Source organism: Erpetoichthys calabaricus, chromosome 1, assembly GCF_900747795.2.
Source record: "Erpetoichthys calabaricus chromosome 1, fErpCal1.3, whole genome shotgun sequence".
NCBI lineage: Eukaryota > Metazoa > Chordata > Cladistia > Polypteriformes > Polypteridae > Erpetoichthys > Erpetoichthys calabaricus.
Genome location: NC_041394.2, coordinates 273,888,101 through 273,910,993, shown reverse-complemented (window position 1 = coordinate 273,910,993; position 22,893 = coordinate 273,888,101). Strand labels below are relative to the sequence as shown.

General features: G+C 39.8%; 1 protein-coding gene across 1 annotated transcript; it reads left to right on the top strand.

Moving 5' to 3' along the window:
- Positions 1–430: 430 nt before the first annotated feature.
- LOC114646664 (kelch-like protein 17) lies at positions 431–21,722 on the top strand. Its single transcript, XM_051931576.1, has 4 exons — positions 431–1,570; positions 9,596–10,321; positions 16,980–17,280; positions 21,025–21,722. The coding sequence occupies exons 1-4, from the start codon at positions 1,316–1,318 to the stop codon at positions 21,384–21,386; spliced, it is 1,644 nt and encodes a 547-aa protein (XP_051787536.1). The 5' UTR covers positions 431–1,315; the 3' UTR covers positions 21,387–21,722.
- Positions 21,723–22,893: the final 1,171 nt, after the last annotated feature.

Here is a 22,893-nt window from a genome sequence, read left to right as displayed (position 1 = left end):
TGCTGAATGTCCTAATGATTTCTAAATTACCAATTGTAATGAACTCCTTAAAATGAGTAAAATATATGTCAAAAGAAAAAAGGCTAAAGCTATTCCCATGCTGAAAGAAAACCATGCTTTTGGCGCACACACCATGAAAGCTACACAGCTCAAACCTTCTTCTCTATTTTTGGAATAACCTCTCTATTTATTTTTCCCCCTTTCTTTTAGAGCTGTAGTTCACAATGCTGTCTAGTCGATCCTGTGTCTTGGGCTTGAATCCTGCAACTTGCTCTTGTCCATGTGGAGACTGCGTGTTCTCCCTGTGTCTGTGTGATCCTTCCTCCTCGTACTTTGGTTTTCTTCCACATTATCAAAGATGTGCACATTGGGTTGCCTGGGGATTCCAAGTTGGCTGCGTTCTGTGTGTGTGTGTGTGTGTGTAGGGGTCCTTGCAGTGGACTGGCACCCTGCCCAGGACTATTTCCTGCCTTGCCCGCAGTGCTGCATGGCTGATCTCTGGCTTCTCCTGAACTGAATGAAGGGAGTGTCCCACTGTTCCATTGTTTTTGCCCTTGCCCTTCACTAACACACACCTACTAGTTTTAAAATGTGTTTGTGCTGTATTTTATAATCTACTATAATAATACAATGCTATTTATAATTGCCCAGTTATTTTAATCTTTCACCACAGGTCCTAATTCAATTACTAAAGGAGAAACAAGTGAAACGCTGGAACAGCGTACTGCGGGAATGTTCACTAAGGGCCACATTCTCATTTCTTCTGCTGATGAAGCATCAGATTTCAGCGGCCGTGTGGCTGGGGGGCTTCCAGCCGCCTGACGTTGTCTTAAAATAGCTTCAGCCCAAGCCATGAGAACTGCTGAATCGTAGCGCCTTTCAAAGCTGCAACTTATATTTTTCTACTCCATTTTTTTTTGTAAATCCTGGACTTACTCTGTTTTCTGGGCCTTTCAGGTTGTACCGAGATTGGTCTTTAAATATTTTTTTGTCTTCCGTCTTGCTATAGGCCTTTGTTGTGATCTGAACAGAATAGCAGTATTTCAGGAAGAAAATGAGTGTGTTTATAGCTGCTGTATATGTCCTAGTATCATTGAAGAGACTATGTGATGTTGGCTTGCAATTCTTTATCATGGAACTTGTTTTTGAGAAATTAAATTAATCATCTTATAATAAATGTGTTCTGCATTTCATTTCAACATTCAGTTAAATACAGAAAAGCAGACCATTAATCGTTTTAAAACTACTGTAGAAACCTTTATCAACGTGAAAAAAAAGTATTACGTCTTAAGTGAAAGAAAGCATACAAACGCAAATGAGCCCACCGTATCAATCCTCATTTTCTCTCTGGACTATTTTTGTTTGGGGAATTACAACCATCTTTAGATGGCTACAGAAAGTTTTCTCTGTTGTCTGCATATGGCTGCTTGGTCCTGGCATCTCTGAGAACTGCCGTGAAATGAACAATGTACAGGGGACACTGGACAGACCACCAGCTTTGGCAGTTTACTCATCTGGAAAAGAGACGGAGGAGCTGGCCACAATACGGACAAGTGGACACACATTTCAGGTAACTCTGTGGGTGGCTGAGGGATGTAATATTACTATATATATATATATATATATATATATATACATATACTAGCTGTGTCAGCCTGTGTTGTAAAAAGCCCGGGGTCCTAGAAACTATTGAAATCTTCAGAAAAAAAATTGAAATGTAAAGACGTAACGTAATTGAAAGGAACTACTGGGCATCTCTCTCCTAGGAGGTTTCATTTTGCTGATGTGCTCGCCTCGCTTGTGTATTAGCGGCTGAGTGAATGACTCTTTCTTCAGAGGTTTCATTTTGCTGACATGTTGGCCTCGCTTGTGTATTAGCGGCTAAACGAGTGTCTGTTTCCTCGGAGGTGGAGCCCTTACCCCGACTCCATCTCTCACTTCCGGGCCGGACAGACAGACAGACACACTTCCATGTGTAGACGTTTACATATAAGATATAAATACTACTTGTTCTACTTGGCATCACCTGGAAAACTGATAAAATGTATGTTTGATGAGTAAATTAAATAAAGAGTAGATCTAAAATGTATGACCTCCACACTGCAGCGGAAAGACATGTACAGTATTAAGCATCTAGTACTTCTAAGCTTATTAAGGCTTAGTAAAACTTTACTGTGAAATTAAGTGCAAGATTTAGAGCAATGGAAGTAATTATGCACAAAAGAACAAAACAGTAATAAGAATTATCTCTGTAGTTCAGTAATAATATTGAAAATTCACGGCGTGGATATACTAGCATGGGATTTCACCAAAGATCCTTTGGCTTTTGCTCCTCTACAAATTTCCACTATCGATAATTTCAGACCTAGAAAGAAGAGTTAGCTGTTACCTGAGGGGACCAGGGTCTACCGAGGAGCTTGAGCAGTATCGACCTTTATGGGAACACCTGCAAACTGAGAATCCATTGAGGAAGAGTTCAATGTCTTGCGAGTAAGAGGGGTGCTGCAGTTCTGAAAATCTAATGACTCTACAGTTTATGGGACAGGAGTGGTGGTGGAGAGCAGAGGATGCATCGGAGCAGGCAGAGTCACAGCTACGCCATAGAGCTGTGGTGGGAGCAGTTGCCAAAGGAAGAGTGGGGCTTGGACCAGTCACAACCCCTTGTTACTGTATGACAAGGCTCGGGGGAAAGAGTGGAGGTGCCTAGTCCTGAGTGAGGTGAGAGCAGCAGTGGAGGAGTAGAGGTCCAGTAAAGTGGTAGCAATGAAACAACAAGGTGCCTGGACTAGGTGGGAGCAAGTAGTGGAAAGGAAGATCTCCTGGGCAGGCCTTTGGCAGTCAGAGCCACACTGCATTGGATTTTTGGTCCAGGCTGTCTATGATGTCCTTCCCAGCCCGTCCAGTCTGCACTTTTGGGGCTTGGTTGATACACCAGCAGGCTCCCTGTAATGGAGAAAGGGAAATGTAGAGAATATCCTGAGTGGTTGGTCAAAGGCTCTGGGAGACGGCCAATATCGCTGGCAGCATGACCAGGTGCTTAAGACAATTGCGGAAAGCATCAGTAGTGCCATCACCAGTTGCCAGAGGATAAAGCCCCTAAAGCAGACCATGAGCTTCGTTAGAGTTGGAGAGGAAACAAGAGGAACATCTAAGCCTAGCTCAGGGATTTCTCCACCACACAGGCCTGGCAGCTGACAGTAGACTTGGACAGGCAGCTCAAGTTTCCTGAGCACAACACCAAGACTACCCTTAGACCAGATGTTGTTGTGGTGTCAGAAACTACAAAGAGTGTAGTTATGCTGGAACTCGCCATACCATGGGAAGAGCAAATAGAGGAGTCCTTTGAGCAAGAGAGAGTGAGAGAGAAGCATGAGGGCTTAGTCAGTGACTTAGCAAACACGGCTGGCAGGCAAGGTGCTTACCTGTGGAGGTAGGATGTAGAGGCTTTGCAGGACAATCTCTCTGCAGGGCTTATACCATAGTAGGCATCATAGGCGAGAGGAGAAGGAGGGCCATCTATAATAGCACTGAGGCAGCAGAGAAAGCCTCAAGAAGGCTCTGACTCAAGAGAGCAGATCTGAGGGAGAAAGCTGCAGCTTGATCAACAACCGCTTGGCCACCTGAGTGAGGGTGTCAAAAGACCGGAAACACCCAATGACCTCAGGTCACATTGCTGATAATGTGCACTGGCTTGCATCAGAAGATGCAAAACATGTTATGGAGCATGTAGAATGTACCACACCAGTCGTAACACACAACTCAATCACTGAGAGAAATGAGGGGCAAGTGGCACATACACCCTCCTCCTCCCTGAGTGGTGCTTCTGGCCGGACCTCCACAAAGTGCCCAACCCCTCTCCTGCTGTCTCAAAAGACTTTGGTTACTCCAGCTCAGGCACTGATCTTGTCACAAATGGGAAGCTGGCTTGCTTATCATTTGCACCAGACACAAACTGATTGTGATCATTTTTGTTTGTCATAAGAAAAAAGGGAACAGATTTTTGATATGATCAATAGTTAAGGAGATATCCATCCATCCATCCATTTTCCAACCCGCTGAATCCGAACACAGGGTCACAGGGGTCTGCTGGAGCCAATCCCAGCCAAAACAGGGCACAAGGCACGAACTAATCCCGGGTGGGGTGCCAACCCACCGCAGTAAGGAGATATTAAAATGACAAACATAAAAATCTTGTTCTTTTCAACATACTTAAGTATTTCAAAATTCTCAATAACTTTTGAAGTCAACATAAGCACCAAAAATTGGTGTTGATTGGTAATACAATGATTTGTAATTCTTTAGAAGTAAAACTTTCATTGGTATCAAGTTGTGTTCTGGAGATATTAAGGTTAAAAGACATAAAGTTCTGCAGAAATGGCAACTTTTAGTCTGGTTGGCTCAGTTTTTATTTATTTTTTTATAAATGTTTTCATTTAGATTCTAATTTAGATTATACAGTACCAGGAAAAACTGCAAAGTTTTGTCCAAACAGGTGTGGTTCTCATGTGCCATTCCTTCTAAGCAATTTCACTTAGGGACACTACTGACCTGTTGCTGCCATCTAGTGAAAATATCATGCAGTTTAATTTTCAGCTAATAATGGCAACTTTTAGTGAGGTTGTGTCAGTTTTTATTTTATTTGTTGAAAACTTAAATTTTAACTAGCCTGTATTCTAAGTTAGGCTATATCAGATAATAACTGCAAAACTCTGTAGAAATAGGTGTGGATAATTTTGATCAAACAGCCCAAAAGAAATTTAATTTTACATACACATTATACATCACATGAATATACTGCCATTAATGTCTTACTGCAGTTCTGTTTTTAAAATAATGGAAAGGGTTTGAATGGATTGATTTCTTCTTTAAAGTTCTGGCTAAGTTAGATGTGCCAGAAATGAGAATGTTGAGATGGATGTGGGGAGTAACTAAAAAGGACAGAATAAGAAACGAGACAATTAGAGGTACACAAAAGTGGAAGAGATAGCTAAGAAAGTACAGGACAGTAGGTTAAAGTGGTATGGACATGAGGTGAGGAGAGAAAGTCAATATGTGGACGAAAGAGTGATGGGAATGGATCTACAGGGGAAGGGAAAGTGAAGAGGCCAAAGCAGGGCCGTCTTACCAGCATTATAGGCCCCCGGGCAAAGTTGCATGCTAGGGCCCCTGTTTTGATAGCAAAATAGAAACATACATAGGTGTCAGAAACATCGTGGGCCTCCAGAGTGTGCCCATACATTAAGACAGCTGTGGGCCAAAGCAGAAATGGAAGGATAAAGTAAAAGAAGGTCAGGACCGAGATGTTTGGAGAAGGCTGATCAGGCAAAGATGAAGAGGAAGAAGAAGAAGAAAGATGGAAAGAGTCTGAATGATTTATTGCTTAACAGTTCAACTTGTTACTTCATAGAGTAGCAAGCCAAATGAGGCAGAGTGGAGGGTCTGAGGCCAGGGATCTGTGCCTGCAATCAGAAGGTTGCAAGATCAAATCCTATAAATGTCAGAAGTGATTCCACTCAGTTGGGCCCTTAACCTGCAATTGGTCCATCCTGGGTATGACGTTATCTGCATCAAGCAATGCAAGCAGGTCCTCCAACTTACAGGGAAAACTTGGGGGTTGGTGACAGGATTGTCACTCCAGCCAACCATACAAAATAAACCTCTCACTGTTCCACTCCATTCGAGCTAGTGTGGTGCTGCACTCAGGTCCTAATTTGAGATCCTGAGGTGGTTCACTGAGTGGAGGGTGCAGCAGCGTGCCGTATCAGTTTGTGCTCCCAACCTCAAGCCAAATGCAGTTAATTATTCTATGATTTAATTAATTGTAGATTTATAGAGTCAATATTGTCACATGTACAGAGTACACTGAAATCCTTACTTGCAAGTGCTAATCAACATGCAGCACGTCACCACTCTCCAGGCACCATGACCTGTGGGCAGGACTACCATGCCTAGAAACTTCTGTTTTCAATATCTGAATAGAAGAACGTGTTGAAGCGGACATCTGTTTTGTAACAATGAGTCATATTCCAAAAGTACAGTGGTAACAGAATGCAATTACATGCATTAATAGACATACCCATGTGGTAATATGATAGAGAGAAAGACTTTCTGGACCTTCACACCTCAACTTGATGTTATTTTAGAGGAATGAAGTGAGTAGGATTGGCAAGCTATTTGTTGGGCTGAGCAGCTTGTTTTCGTCAAACGTTGTCTAATGTTCTAACCGATATGTGCAATTAAAATATTTAATTATGATATTGAATGATTTGCCAAGTTATTCTGTTAGATAACAGGAAATGTTCAAAATGTATAATGTAGTACAAGGCAGTGTTTAACACTTCAACCAGTTTATCCGAAAAAAAGAAAAGACAATCTTTGTTAACACATAGGATAATTGAATAATTCTACAGCTTACCTGAGTGGTATATGGCATTAATGAAGATAATCCATTATTTCAAAAATAACAGAAATGAACTGTTTATAATGTAAGTAAAACCGGCGTAAACTATCATATTAGCACACAAAAACCATGTACATAACTAAAAGATGAAAACATTTTAATGTATTAAATTAGTATGTATTAGACTCCATGCACCACTTGGACACCTACATTTATACTTGTAACCTCCTCCAACACATCAAAGATGCACTTTTGCAATCCTCGATTACATGATAAAGGAAAGAGTGGACCGTTGGTGGGTAGTGACCAAATAACCATTTATTAACCAGGTCAGTGCAGGATCTTTCTGCAACTCTACCTTCAGAGCTTTTAGGCCCAGCAACCCCAAAGATCTGCCATTATGGAAATATATCTACATGAATATTTACTGTATATTTTTAGATACAAACACACTGGATAATTAGAATATAGTATGCACAGTCATCCATCCATCCATTTTCCAACCCGCTGAATCCAAACACAGGGTCACCGGGGTCTGCTGGAGCCAATCCCAGCCAACATAGGGCACAAGGCAGGAACCAATCCCGGGCAGGGTGCCAACCCACCGCAGGACACACACAAACACACCCACACCCACACACCAAGCACACACTAGGGCCAATTTAGAATCACCAATCCACCTAACCTGCATGTCTTTGGACTGTGGAAGGAAACCGGAGCACCCGGAGGAAACCCACGCAGACACGGGGAGAACATGCAAACTCCACGCAGGGAGGACCCGGGAAGCGAACCCGGGTCTCCTAACTGCGAGGCAGCAGCACTACCACTGCGCCACCGTGCCACCTGCACAGTCATTAGAATGTATAATAATTATTAAGTTAGAATTTTAATTAAGCACGTACTGCTTCGTAATTCTGCACCTCGCAGCGCATTATTATTTTTAAAGTATATTGTACGGGTTACGCACTGAACTGCACTGAGCCCTAGATGGTGTAAACATTGGAATGCACCGAGATGCACAAAGTCTTACATGTAACCACTCCAAATAACACCCTGAAGGCCGATGCCAAAGACTGGGTGGAGGATTAGCAATAAGGGGGCATGATTGAAAATGATAGGAGACTAAAATGGCAAAAGGTGTTGGCTTTGAGCAGACTGAATAAAGGGTGTAACAGAAAGTGCGCTTGACTGAAATTACCAGACAAAGTCCATTAGGATAAAGAAGAGTGTCAAAGAATCTCACCTGTGTTAAGCTACAGCATGTATAAAAATGTCTTCATGCTCAGGAACGGTCGCCTTCTGCATGGACAGAGCACAACTGTTTATTATCTTTAACAGAAGGCTTTTGGACTCTGCATGATTTGCTGGCTCTTGTTTGATATTGGTTTGGGATTTTATTCTGCAAAACCATCCCTACAGTCTTTGGCTTTCTCATCTATATCACTAGCACCAGTGTGCAATATAAAAGGGTGTTTTGGGGTCTTGCTTAGCTAGTATGAGGGGGGCTTTCATTTCACATTACCATGACTGAGCCTTTTAACTCAGTAGCTCATGTCAGTGAGATATCGAAGATCGGTTAATATAGCTGGCTCCGAAAATGGGAGAAGACATGGATATTTTTTCATGTGCATCTCATTGTTTTCTGCGGTGGGTTGGCACCCTGCCCAGGATTGGTTCCTGCCTTGTGCCCTGTGTTGGCTGAGATTGGCTCCAGCAGACCCCCGTGACCCTGTGTTCGGATTCAGCGGGTTGGAAAATGGATGGATGGATGGATCTCACTGTTTTGGTACATTTTTTACTTTCCTTTCTTTCCATGTATTTTCACATTCATAATGACACCGGTGAATTATCAGTTCATCATTGCACAATTTGATTCTGCTGCATCAGTGTTGTTTTTCTTCGATTAATTAAAGATATTTAAGATTTTATTCCAAAAATAAGACATACTACACAACATCACATTTTGTGTAGTTTAAGCATGCAGGGCTTAGAAATTTTTAAACCCTTTCGGCCTTGGATTTTCTGTTTTTATGGAGAAAATTATTTTGTGAGATATTTTACCTTTGGGGTGTCTAGGAAGCGCAAAAATGAAAAAACAAAAAAATGATCACTATTATTATACAATAGCTGCCAAATACTTCAATACTACTTGTTTCAGTTCCATGTTTTCGCGGACTGTATTCCAGTCTCTTCAGGCTGTACTAATAGTAGCACATCTGGTTCCAATGGCTGCAAACATACCTGTGCTTTACAAAAATGGCTGCATATATATATATATATATATATATGTATATGTACTAGTAATAAGATGTCAGGGCCAAAAGGGTTATGATGCTTTTCCATTATAATGCCGTGATGATCCATGCATGTGCCAGCAACTGTGCTGGTCACTCTCAGGTCCCAGATGGCCTCAGATCATTCAAATGTTCTCAGGGCTAAAAGTTCTTCAGTGCCTCAATCCCACATTGTTCCTTGATACAGTAAAAGAAACTTTTCTGGTAACCTGGAAGATACAGAAAAGTGATTCATTTAATTTTTCAACATCTTCAGCACTTGCACTTAACTCAAAGGATGTTTAAACTCCGCTTTGACTTTTGGTTTGCCCCGGTACTATGTTTGTTTGTGTATCTTTTTGAACATCCAGTCTTGATCCTGAGTTTTGGTTTTGCATTATTATCTCCCAGTCCTATTCTTTCCCTGGCAACAATCACCAGAGACAATGTCTTACACTCCTTCACTTTGTCATGGCCGGAGACTTGGCACACACTTATAACGTCTTTATTCACACTTGGGACAAGACCTATCCATTTACCTTCATACATTGTAGCAAACAGCTGTGTGTGTGTGGGTGGCAACGGGCTGCTGCTGCTGCTGCAAAGACTTTGTGGTTAAAGCTAAGTCTGCGGTTTGCGTGGGCACCTCAACGAAATGACAATTACATTATGTGGCATAATACTAAAAATGTCACACTCGGAAGCCGGCAATTTACAGATTGACAATTTGTTATAAAAAAATAAAAGAAAAACAGCTTATGTAAGTCAGTTAATTGCTACTAATGTTAACTGTCCCATAATGCTCTGTTCCCTCTCAGTTCTGCACCACCCAAAATGTATTCAATTCTAACAAAAAGCACGCTATTCCTGTCCTGAATATGCTTGTATCAGTGTACTAAATATCATTCTGACTTTCTTTTAGGCAGATCTTAGAAGGCTGACTGAGTGCAGTGAATATTTCAGGGCCTTGTCTCAATCCCAAATGAGAGAGATGAAAGACAACATCATCGATCTGTCCCACATTCCTTCCAGAGCCTTTTGCAGTTTCCTGGAGTTCTCCTTTTACCAAAATCTTGAAGTAACTGAAGTGGACCTCCCGGAGTTCATAGAAGCTGCTAACTACCTGCTGGCCAATCATTTTCTCGCAGCGTGCCTGCGGTTTCTAAAAATTGTTCTGACTCCAGAAAACTACCAATTCTATTTGGATTTTGCTAAGTCCATTACCTGTGAGGAAATGCTGGTTGAAATATACAGCTACCTGAGTGCACACATGTTGGAGCTGTCTTCTGTATGTCGCAGTCTGGAGCTGAGCGATAGGTACAGGATCATTACGCTGAGATCAGAAGGCAGCCTCTTCCTATGCACCTTGAAAAAGGAGAACCTCACGGCAGGAGAGGGTAGTGGAATAGATGCCGCCCGTTTCTTGTACCTGTTTGAAAGCAATGAAGAAACTGGAACGTGGTCCCAGGGTTCAAAGCTCCCTTTTCTGGCTGACAAATGGAATTTCACTACAGCTGTGTTGTATAATTACCTCTTTGTAATTGGAGGGTATCGGAAAAAGGCAAAGAAAGGATTTGAATTCCACATGGCATCCTTCCGGTATAATCCGATGACAAACTGCTGGGCCTCAGTGGCTCCACTGCTTAAGGTACTTGAGGCTGTGCATGAATGAATTGCAATAATGGCAGAACTCTGGGGATTGTGGGAAACTCGGGAGTACAACGAGGTTAGGAAACGACACAGGAAACTAGATGTGTGTGTGAGATAAATGCGGGGTATCTGTGAATGACCTACTCTGAAAGAATTGCTTATATAATTATTACATTAGAAAATATAGCCAAAAAACAAAGAAAGTAAAGAAACGCAATTGTTCAATAAAAATGGATAATGTTTATATTCCATACTTTTCCTATCATTCTCAAACCCCTTGACATCAATGTTTTTTTTTCTCACGTGTGGCAGCAGTTTTTGTGAAATATTTTATATCTGCCATGCAGCTTGGGAAAACACTCATCTTCAAATCTGCTAAATCCAGTACACAGTTGCAAATGTGAACGACTATGACAGCAGTTCATATGTATGAGTTTAATAAATGATTTATACTTCATAGTACCTGAGAAACAACAAATGTTTGACAACAGAGGTTGCTTTTCTATTTACTAAACATAAAGAGCTTTTGAAGGAGTGGGATGAGAGATCTCATACAGATCAAATATTATGAATCCAAAATAAACCTTTGTCTTCAGAAGAAATGCCAGTAGACCTCGAGGCTAAATCTGAATCTGCTCAATTTCTGCAAACTGCTAGAGATAAACCATCCATCCATTTCACCTCCTTTCTCTGGCCTGGCCTTTTGACTCACAGTTAAATGACCATTTTAAATTGGCCCGCTATAAGTGGGGTGTGTGCACAGCTGGGTCCTGTGGTGGTCTGCCACCCTGTCCATGGATCACTATTTGTGACCTTGAACTGGAGCAAGTAACTAAGCAATTTTAAAAAGGTTATTCTTCGTTTCATATATCTATTTAAAAAGATATTTTCCCCTTCCTGATTTTCTCTTTTACTCGTATTAAACATTTTTGTCATTGAATGTTTTTAGGTGTTCAATGAAACTCTAATCTTAAATACAGGACACCTGAGTGAATAAATAGTACTTTTTATAAATGACATTTATTGAGTGAATAGTTATGAACAGAATGAAGTCATCCAAGACTGATTGGAAATAGGAAAAAAACAGTAAGTTTCCCATTAGACTTAATAATTGGTTGCACAAGCTTCAGCTACAATGACTGCCACCAGACACTTCTATAATTCAATATCACATTGCTGTGGATGTAATGAGAAGTCAAACAAAATGACACCTTTTACTGGCTAACTAAAAAGATCACAATATGTAAGCTTTTGAGGCAGCTCAGGACCCTTCTTCAGGCAAGATGTAATCAGGAAGAAGGGGCCTGAGTTGCCTCAAAAGCTTGCATATTGTGATCTTTTTAGTTAGCCAGTAAAATGTGTCATTTTGTTTGACTTCTCATTGCATCTATAATGGCTAACACGGTACAACACCCTAGTACTACATTGCTGTGGAGGAATTTTGGCTCACTATTCCTGCTTTAGTACAGAAACACTAGAGGGGTTCATGAATAATTGCTCATTTAGGTCCTGCAACAACATCTGTATTAGGTTTAGCACTGAACTGTAACTAGGTCATTCCAAAATTTAAATTTGCTATTTTTTGGAAATTCTGTTTTAGACCTTTGTGACATGATCCAACTATGATTTAGCTTCAGCTTTCAGAAAGATGACCAGACAATTCCTAAGAATTTTCTAATACAGTGATCCCTCGCTATATCGCGCTTCGCCTTTCGCGGCTTCACTCTATCGCGGATTTTATATGTAAGCATATTTAAATATATATCACGGATTTTTTGCTGGTTCGCGGATTTCTGAGGACAATGGGTCTTTTAATTTCTGGTACATGCTTCCTCAGTTGGTTTGCCTAGTTGATTTCATACAAGGGACGCTATTGGCAGATGGCTGAGAAGCTACCCAACTTACTTTTCTCTCTCTCTCTCTTGCGCTGACTTTCTCTGATCCTGACGTAGGATCGCTCGTCTAAAAATGCTGAAACATTATCTTCACGTTGCTACAGCTGTGTGCAGCTGATTCGTGAAGCGACATGCTGCACGGTGCTTCGCATACTTAAAAGCTCAAAGGGCACGTATTGATTTTTGACTTTGTTTTTATCTGTCTCTCTCTCTCTGCTCCTGACGGAGGGGGTGTGAGCTGCCGCCTTCAACAGCTTTGTACCGGCGGTGCTTCGCATACTTAAAAGCCAAACAGCCCTATTGATTTGTTTGCTTTACTCTCTGTTTCCTTTGAAGAGGAAGATATGTTTGCATTCTTTTAATTGTGAGACAGAACTGTCATCTCTGTCTTGTCATGGAGCACAGTTTAAACTTTTGAAAAAGAGACAAATGTTTGTTTGCAGTGTTTGAATAACGTTCCTGTCTCTCTACAACCTCCTGTGTTTCTGCGCAAATCTGTGACGCAGCATGACAATATAAAAATAACCATATAAACATATGGTTTCTACTTCGCGGATTTTCTTATTTCGCGGGTGGCTCTGGAACGCAACCCCCGCGATGGAGGAGGGATTACTGTACAGTATCGTGGTACCTTCAGTGCGATGGTGTGGTGACACAGTCCTCGAGTCTCACAAACTGTGGTCTGTCCGACCGAGAGTCCATTATCCAGGAGACCACAGGTTCATCCACCTGCATATCTCTGAGTTTACCCTTAACAGGGATGGCTGGATGGTATTGAAGGCACTGGAGAAAGAAAAAAAAAAAATATATATATATATATATATATTCGTAACAGTGCTACCAGCTTTGCCCAGGTGAGAATAAGCCTTGTGGAGCATATAGTTAATTGCATTCTTCACTCCAATCTTTGATAGGCAAACTGTAGTGGCTCCAGGTGGTCTACCACAAGAGGACTTATATAGTCCAGGAGAAGAAGCGCCTGCTTTCTTTGGAACAGGAACACTGCAGGATATTTTCCACAATAATGGCACTTTCTGAAGCCTTAGGGCCAGACTGAACAGGTGACAGAGGAAACAACAAAATTAGCACAGGCTTTAAGACCTCAAGGACTGACTCCATCCGGTCCGACAGATTTTCCTGTGTGTACTTTCCTCAGTTGTCTCTTTACATGGTCTTCAGTTATGGACAGCCCACACTGATGGTCAGAGGTGCACTTGTCACTGGTCATTTCAGTTGGCATGAAAGGAGTTGATGATGTAGTATGGATGGTGTGGAGAGATTGGTCATTGGTATAAGGTGGCAGTGGGAGAGAAAATCTATTAAAAAAATGGTTTAGGGCGTTAGCTTTGTTCACATCACCCTCTAGCAACTGAGCCCTTGATTGCTTGAGTCCCATAAATATACTCAGTCTATTCCAGACATCTTTCATGTTATTCTAAGTGAGTTTGTATTCTATTTTAGTTTTGTAATCTACTAATACTACTATTGAATGTGCTTACTCAATGTACTTAATGCAGTCAATACAGGATCAAAATGAAGCTGCGTATTTAGATATTTAAAAAATGAAACATATAATATAAATATATCACTTATACTTACTGTATGAATTTATCTAAACTCATTTTGTCCATCAAATGACCACAGATAGCAATAATGCATTAATTAAATCAGTCTTGTCAGCAGCCATTAAAATTAACCAACAAGTTCATCTGAGCTAATTGCTCTTTTTGTATATCAAAATTGCTTGTGTGTTGCTCTTCCACAATTCAACCAATCACCAACTAGTAAGCCAGAGAGGCGGTGTGTTGGTACAATTTACAAACGTGCCCTCAATGCCACAACACTCATATGTTGACTAATGCTAGCAGCCTTTAACAATGTGTATGGGTCTTGAGGTCTATATGGCGGCAATAAATAATCTTCAACCACGTGTCAGCTAGGTACTGTAACATCAGATAATATCTGTTAAACACTCGATATTAAAACTATCACACATAATGCTATTCCATTGTTACTCCAGTAAACCGGTACTGTAGTGGCAATTGACATAATGTTAGCTAGCTTACTCGAAGTTGGACAAGTTTATATTTCTAAAACATACCTACAAATGCAACATGAGCTGCTTCTTAATACTCTCATTTTCTTTTCTGTGCTCCTGAGTGGTGTTGACTTGAAGCCATCTCTCTGCATGTTAATAAAAATTATTACAACAGGTCAATGACATTAATTTGATGATTCATGAAACAGCAATAACCCCAACTGAGTTAAGCTGTGGACCTCCAGAGCTCTGCTCCATTGAGGAGGTTGTCACTTTGCATTATAGATCAGTGATGTTACATGATACACCCGGTTACACTACATGTTTAAGCTTAGGGTTATGGGAAGAATTATCTGATTCAAGTCAAGTAAACCAAGCAACAAAAATGTGCAATCCAGTTGGCTGTTCAGTGGAGCTCCTGAGTCACTGAGGTCTGCAAAACCCCAATAGACCCTCCCCACATCAGTCCTCCGATCAAGTGCGTATAGGAAGGGGTGCCTCTGGGTACGATGTACTAACAGTGAAATGCTGTGTTTGCTTTATGCCAGACAAAATAGGGACCCACATTATCCAGAAATTTCCACTTTTTTCCCTCTTCTGTCTATAAGACATTCTCTCAAAAGGCTTGGGGATCATCTAGGTGCTTCCTGGCAAATAAGAGGTGAACACGTAGGTTATTTTTGGTTAGCAGTTGTTTCCTTTTTCTACTCTCCAATGAAGTAAAGTTTTCCAGAGTCCCTCCAATTTTGGAGTCATGCACACTGATCTTTGCTGAGGCTAGAGACGCCTTCAGTTTTTTGCATGTTTCTTTTCTTCTTTTTTTTTTTTTTAAATATCCTGTGCGGCTTCCTGGAATAGTTTTAGCTGGCCAACCACTCCAAGAAAGATTCATTGCTATTCCACATGATTTCTAGAGAGTATGGCTGTCAGTGTGGTTTGGTGTTGTCCCAGAAATTTCTTTATCTCCCTTTTTCAGGCAGTTATGTGTCAACAACTTTTAGCTGATCACTTATGGGAATTATATTTGAGTGCAGCATCATAAGCTTTTTGAGTCTTTGTTGCTGGATCCAAATTAGTAAGGTTTGTATTGAGAAGGGCGAACCGTGTTCAATCAGCTGACACTTATCATCCCTTTTAATTTAATTCATTTAACAAGGGGCAATTACTTTTTCACAAGGCAAGCTTGTGTTGGATAACTTCCAAGTCAAATCAGGTGAAATTTATTTATAAAAGCACTAGGGGGCTTTGCCCCCTGCTCACTTCGTTCACCAACCCCCAAAGGCCTGCGCTACGCGCCAGCCACTTTGCATCTCTGCCACTCTCGTATGTGGATTTCACTTTCAACAAACAACAAATCTTTTAATTCTCGTGGATACACCTCTTCATTAGGAAGAAACACTACTTTTTTTCCCTGATAGCAACACGAATTAGATGATCTAAAAGTCTCCGACTTAAAGTTTAAATCCAAACAATATATTTGATCTCTTTTTACTGTTCCGTTATTTCACCGAGTAATAATTTCCGTTTGTTTGTGCTAATGCGATATTTACTATCATTTTTTTTGAGACTTTCAAATTTTAGTACTTTCATTATCTCTAACCTGCTTTGCCTGTGTATCGTGCCAACGTTTTTCAACCTCTTTACAATGTTCTAATTTGTCATCTACTCTTTTGTCTTTTATTTCTGGCCCCAGGTGTGGTTAAATCTCTTGGCACAAAATCTCGTCTCGTGGGACGTGAAAGTATCTCTCTGAAAAAGTCACGTCTTGTCCCAGGCTAAAAAGTCTCGTCTCATCCCAGGATTTTTTTATTATAATAGGGAGACATTTAAAAACAAGAGAAGTTGTACCAAAGTGCTGTACAAAAGAACATATAAGACTACCGCAAAGCAAACAATTATGTAAAACAGTTTGCTACTGGCTATTTAATTTCCATCCTCCCCCTTCTATTGACCTTAACCACAGTGAACGTCAGAACAGAAAAAGTGGATCTAAAAAATCTCAATAGCTGGAGAAGATCTGATGTGAAATAGCAAATCGCTCCAAAGCATAGGAGCAACAACTGCTCTGTCACCCCTACACTTCAGTCGTGATCTTGGAACTGCAAGGAGTAGTTGAGCATATGACCTCAAAGCCCTCATTTCCAAAAGGGGATGAGGGAGATTGCAGATGTGTTTTGGGGCGAAACCATGCAAGGCCTTAATATCAAACAATAAAATTTTAAAATCAATCCAAAATCTCACAGCCAGTGGAGCAAGGCCAGTAAAGGTGAGTTATGCTCTCTTTTTCTAGTGCTGGTTAGAAATGTAGCTGCTGCACTCTAAACCAGTTGAACGTGCAACAGGGCAGATTTGGGCAAACCCACATATAGGGAATTACAATAACCTAGCCAAGATGTAACAACAGTATGAATCACTATTTCCAAATCCTTCTGTGAAAGAAAGGATTTTAATTTTGAGATTTGCCTCACTTGGAAAAGCTGCCTCACTATGATGGAGATTTGTTTGTCAAAACGTATTGTATTGATGACTCAAAGATGATACCCAAGTTCATGACATCATTATGACATCTTCCAGTATCAAAAACTAGCAACAATAGAGAAAATAAGGAAGGACAGAAAATATTAATTTGTGAAATATTTTGTATACTTAATTTTTCAATGTTTATCACTTATACAGTTCATATGGATGAGTGGGCTTTCATAATGTGTTTTTCACTTTTGCAGCGCAGACGGCACTTCAGCACAGCAGTGTGTGAAGGGTACATTTTTGCAGTTGGCGGGTGGTACCTGGACTCCCTCCTAGCACCTGATTCCAGCACAGCTCTTTACACTGCGGTTGAACGCTATGATCCTTGGTCTGACACCTGGGTGTTTGTTTCTTCCCTGCCTCTCACTGACTTCATCTTCTCTGTGTCTCTCTCTCATGATATTCCTTTAACAACTGTACTGGAGGACTGCATTTATGTTGTTGGAACCATCCAAAGAACAGGGGAGAAACTTGTGTTAAAGTATAATGTTAAAGAAGGTATGAAGTAATTATTATCATGTCATATCTTTCTACACAGTTATGTTGGGCTAAATTCAACAGTTATCCATAAAAGAAAATCCAAAAGCTATGCTACATGTTAAAGATACAGCATTTGAGACAAAAACATAGTAGAAAAAAAAAAAACCAATTTAATAAATGTTCAAAAAGAAGTAAATAAATTTCTAAATAATGTCCCATACTTTTATGGTATTCTCAAGTATTTAAATCAATAAATTGGCAGGAGGCAATGAAGAGATAGGGTACCCATTACTGGTATACACGGCATATACACGGCCACACTAAGTTACAAATTCACAAAACTTGCACAAATATATATTTCTAACTAAAAACAAAGATGGTGCTCAAGAAACTAGAATACAAATTTGCATTCAGCCCCAATACAGTGAGAAGTCAAGCAAAATGACACCTTTTATTGGCTAACTAGAAAGATTACAATATGCAAGCGTTCGAGGAAACTCAGGCCCCTTCTTCAGGCAACATGTAATCAGGGCCTGAGTTGCCTCGAAGGCTTGCATATTGTAATCTTTTTAGTTAGCCAATAAAAGGAGTCATTTTGCTTGACTTCTCATTACATCCATAATGTCTAACACAGTACAACACCCTAGTACTACAGCCCCAATACAGGAAATGCCTTGAAAGGTGTTATAGAGCAAGGAATCTGCTTCACAGTAACAAAGTTCTCAACTAGGTTATGCCTGTCTGATTCCATTTACCATAGTTAGACTCTGTGCAAGTGCTGTATATAAATGCAATTTAATCCTTATTTTCTCAGACTTTAAAGCAGTTGATGCCCTGTGGTAGCAAAGTAGGATTTTCTGTTCATTCCCAAATCAACAACTTGGACCGGTCCTTTCCATGGTCCTTCTTTCCTAATGTACATAAAGGAACTGAACTCCTTTAGCATCATCTGTCATTTATAACATACCCTTGTGACATGACTGAAAAGATAGAACCTTACCACAATTTCTCTTGAGGACTTCTGCTTCCATTCTGGGTTGTGTCCTTCAGCAGGATAATTCTGATGCTCTTATGAAAAAAAGAATAAAATGAACTTTGAGGCACCTGGAGTTCCCTCATCCGTTTCCTTACACATTACCCTCCTGGCTCTCATCTTTGTATGTGTATATATATATATATATATATATATATATATATAAGTGCTAATTAAACAAAAGATATTATGTAATACATGATGTTATTCAGGATAAACTAAGGACAATTTACAGATGTTCCAAAGGGCAAATGGTAAACAGTTAAAATGAAAAACAAATGTGATGTGCACAAACTAAGAGGTGATGTGCACAAAATAAAACGGGCGTCAGCAAATTCAAACAAGTGCTACACACAAAAACAGAGTTGAGTGTACGGAACAGTGCGTTACAAATTCAAAACAAAGAAGAAAGCTGATTAGTGGAAAGAACTGTCAATCACTTCCGAGAGCACACTATGGCAGTAGCGGCAAATGGATGGGTTAATTCTTTTTCATTTGAAATAATGTACTGTAGATGCCATTCTAGGTTAACAAAAGTAAAACTATAAAATCCATGGTTTTTTACATTGTGTGCACATATTCCGGGGCATTATGACCATTGTGATTCCTGTTCTATCGTTGAAGAATCAAGATAAATTAATTTAAACGTGGGTGTACAAGCCTAATCCTCTGTCCTGTGAGGGTGTAAGGCATAAAGAAGCCTTGGATTCATGCACAGTAACTCCGATTAGACCTGTGTAACTGAGCGGGTTTCTGTCTATGAGGTAGTGTTAAGTCCATGGTTTCAGTTCCTTCTTATCCTCAGAAATAGATTAATGCACTGAGAAAGCTCTACTCACAATAATGTTAATTAATCTTGGTTGAGTCTGTCTCGCTGTAGATATGCGCAAGGTAACAGAAGATTGTGATTATTATTTAGGTTTTCTTTTATCAAACTAGAACTGCTCATCAGAGCTGAAAGCAGATTTGGATGAGGTATTTTCCTTTGCTGACACATGCTCCGATTGCTATATACAGTATAATTCAGTTACAAAAAGTGTATATATCAACTAAAAAAAGTGAAGCTTTCCAAACAGTGCTCTGCTATTGTCATTTAGTTCACTTAGAAGTGACTGACAGCTCTTTCCACCAATCAGCATTCTTTTTCATTTAGAATTCGTACCTACCTTCTCTGTACACTCAGCTCCAACTTTATGTGCATCACTTCTTTGAATTTGTCATGTCTCATTTCGCACATGTCGTGTCTCATTTTAGTCACGGCACTTGTTTGAATTATCTGCCGCTTGCCCTTCAGGGTCACTATAACACTTAACAATGGAGGAAAAGAAACTGATGCTTTAGTGTAAGTTGAGAAGATACAGGAAGTGAAAGTGTTTGTGACTGTCCATTTTGGTCCCTTCTTTGGAATTCTACAGTACAATGTGCTGTGACACTGGCTAGCGTCCATGATGTTGGAGCAGTCTGATAAAGGCCTGTCCCTTTTTGTTCATTGAGGATCTTTCTATCGAAGTTAAGGAGTTAAGGAACACCAAGTGCCACTAAAGAACAGACATAAGGAAATGAGAATTGGGAAAAGAAATCAAATGTTAAAATTATATAAAACAACCAAATTAAGCAGTCTCACCAACAGCTTTAAGAAGTTTTATTTTGAATTAAGGAGTCTGTTGTCTTGATTTAAAGACTGAAGCCAATAAAACTCTTCTGGCATGCTTGTAAGGATCCATCTCAGAGTATTGTAACATTCAATTTAGATCTGGGCCTACATGTTGTCTCTCATTAAACTGCTCTTTCTATACTTCTGTAATAATGCCGTCACTTCAGATAGCAAACAATCATTTTTCATTTTTTTTAAACTTTGACCAGCTCATAAGGCCACCGTCACACTACACACCTCAAGTAGGAAAGCAAGTCACCCTTAACAGTTGCGTTTATTGGAACTCATTGCCTTGCAATTTTCAGATTATATGACTAGAAAACGGGTAGGATGACAAAGTACATCACCCGTTTATTACTTCTAAGATAGTTTCAAATTTCTATTACATCATAAAAGTTTCACTAAGATCCACACATTTTGGCAGCCAATCAATATAGAGTATCTTTTATTTTCCATTCTATCAAACGTGGGAAGTCAAGCAAACGTTTGTGGTGGCTCGAATGTTCTCTGCATGGTCGAGCACACCCATTTTTGTTCTTTACTTGAGGAAGTCATTACTCTTCTCCATTCTCCACTTTCTTCTAAATCAGATGGAGCTATTTTCTGTTTGTAAGCATTATATGGCCTGTACTTCCAGCTGAGTGCTCATTGCCTGATTTTGTTATGGCTAGTGGCAAAGTGTTATGATTGAGTTGTTGGGATATCATTCTACACGACTATGGTCATGGATGTGCACTGCAACTGTCCACACCTTTCTAAGATTATTTATATTATAAAGGGCATGACTGAAAATTGCTGGAAACATGTAGTGTGGTGGGGGCTTAAATTCTAACCAGAATGAGTCCAGATTTGGTTATTCTGCATATCACTAAATTATACTTTGTCTTTGTTTCTCTTGATATTTATGTATTTCTGGTAAATAATGCACCCTGGGATGGCACTTGCTACATGTGACATTAGACAAAATTAACCCAATTTACAAGAAAACAATTGATTTTAGTCCTGGACATTCAATAGGAAAAGACACACAAGTGGATTTAATTTCATTCATCAAAATATTTACTTTTCTTTTCAGATTCCTGGAGTGAGCTTCTTCCTACTTTGACTCGGGCTGATACAGAACTATCCAACCTCTATTTCTTGGGAGCAGTGGACAAACTATACTTAATTGGAGGAAATAGCCAAGAAAACATTGTGATGACATTTTGTGTAAAGAAACAAAAATGGGAGAAAGTGAAGACCATGCAGAAAATAGCATTATCAGGTCAAGGAGCTATATTGCATCACACAGCTTACATGCCTGCAGCTGAACAGAACGCCATACTGCGGATAGATCTGAAGTCCTTCTCAACGGAGCTGCTACCTCCTCTCCCAATCTCCTCCTTCTATGAGGCCGTTTTTCACCTCTGTTTCAAGAAAGACAATCATATATATTAATAAAGCTTGGGTGCATTATTTAGTTTATAATTTTAAATAAGCCTAACTATAATGAACCTTCCTGTTGTTGTTATTTGTTGTACTTGCCCCTTTTTAATGCCCTTATTAAAAACCTTCCCTGGCAAAGATGAAACTTTGATTGAACTTACTGATTGGAGCCATCATATGTTTTCTTCTTCTGTAATCACTTTGTATCACATTCATGCCAGTCACTTTAAAAGCCTGGTCCTGGTAACAAACATTCTGGAGGTTTTTGAGAGCGCACAACTCCAAATACATTCATTATGGCCAAAAATGCTCAGCATCTCCCATTAAAGCTAAAAACTAGGCCTCAAGGCTCCAGTGAGACCTAAAACCAAAGTTAGCCTGGCTTCAAACTCGGAAAGCAGGCTCCTTGGTGTGCATAGTTGTAAACAGACCAAGGTGAAAATTTAACAGGGAGAGGGGAAATCATACAAGACCCTTGTCCCAAACTATAAAGACAGAGTTCCTTTGTGATTAAAGGTTTTTTATAAACAAAAATTAAAACAGCAGAACAAGACCAAAAGGTTTAGATAAAGTTTGTTTTAAGGGCAAGCTGAATATTAAAAAATTCAAGTTCACAATCCAAAAATCATAATCTGAAGTCCAGAGCCGTGTTCAAAAATAAAAATATCCTATAAAGGTAGTCACATGGGCAATATCCAAAATTCAAACAGAATTGATTTAACATTAGTAAATATTAGCTCTGAGAATTCTTCACACTTCTACAGGATTGGGGGTGGTCGCACAGCTGCAGTGTCAGGGGTACCACCCCCTTAGGCTCAATATATAAAAAACATAAAACTTCACAAAAACAATAATTAACATGGAATATAAAATTTTTATTAAACACGATAATATTAATAAAAAAATTATATGATGCGGAAAGGAAGAGAACAAAAGTCATAATTGTCAAAATAAAATAAATAACTAGAGGAATGAAACACTTGGAACCATAAACACTTGGAATAAGTTACTAAGTAATGTGGTAGACAGTAGGCCTTTAGGGACTTCCAAAACTCGACTTGTTGTTATTTTAGGAGTATGAAGTGGATTGGACTGGTGAGCTTTGTTGGGATGAGTGGTCTGTTCTTGTCTAGATTGTTCTAATGTTCTAAAAAAATTAAATAAACCTTGAGCCAGGAATTAAACCCTGGCTACACCATAACAAATAATTCATAAGAAAGCTTCAGGAGATTTATTACTAGTAGCTTAGTTAAGTGGTTACAGTCACATTTTGGTCTGTTAATATCAAAAAGTACTCTTTCATGTGGTCTTTTTGAAAAAAATCATGGTTTTAAATGGTGCAGCTATCTTTATGTAAATCACCAGGAAAGTGTGGACAGGTGACGTCACTGGTATGGTAGGGCTGATAGAAGAACTTGGTTTACCATGAATCAATGCAATAGATAATGAGCAAGCTTCCTATGCAGGGCTTGGAGAGGGTGCCTGTCCATCAGAGGACCCACTCATGCCAGTTTCATAC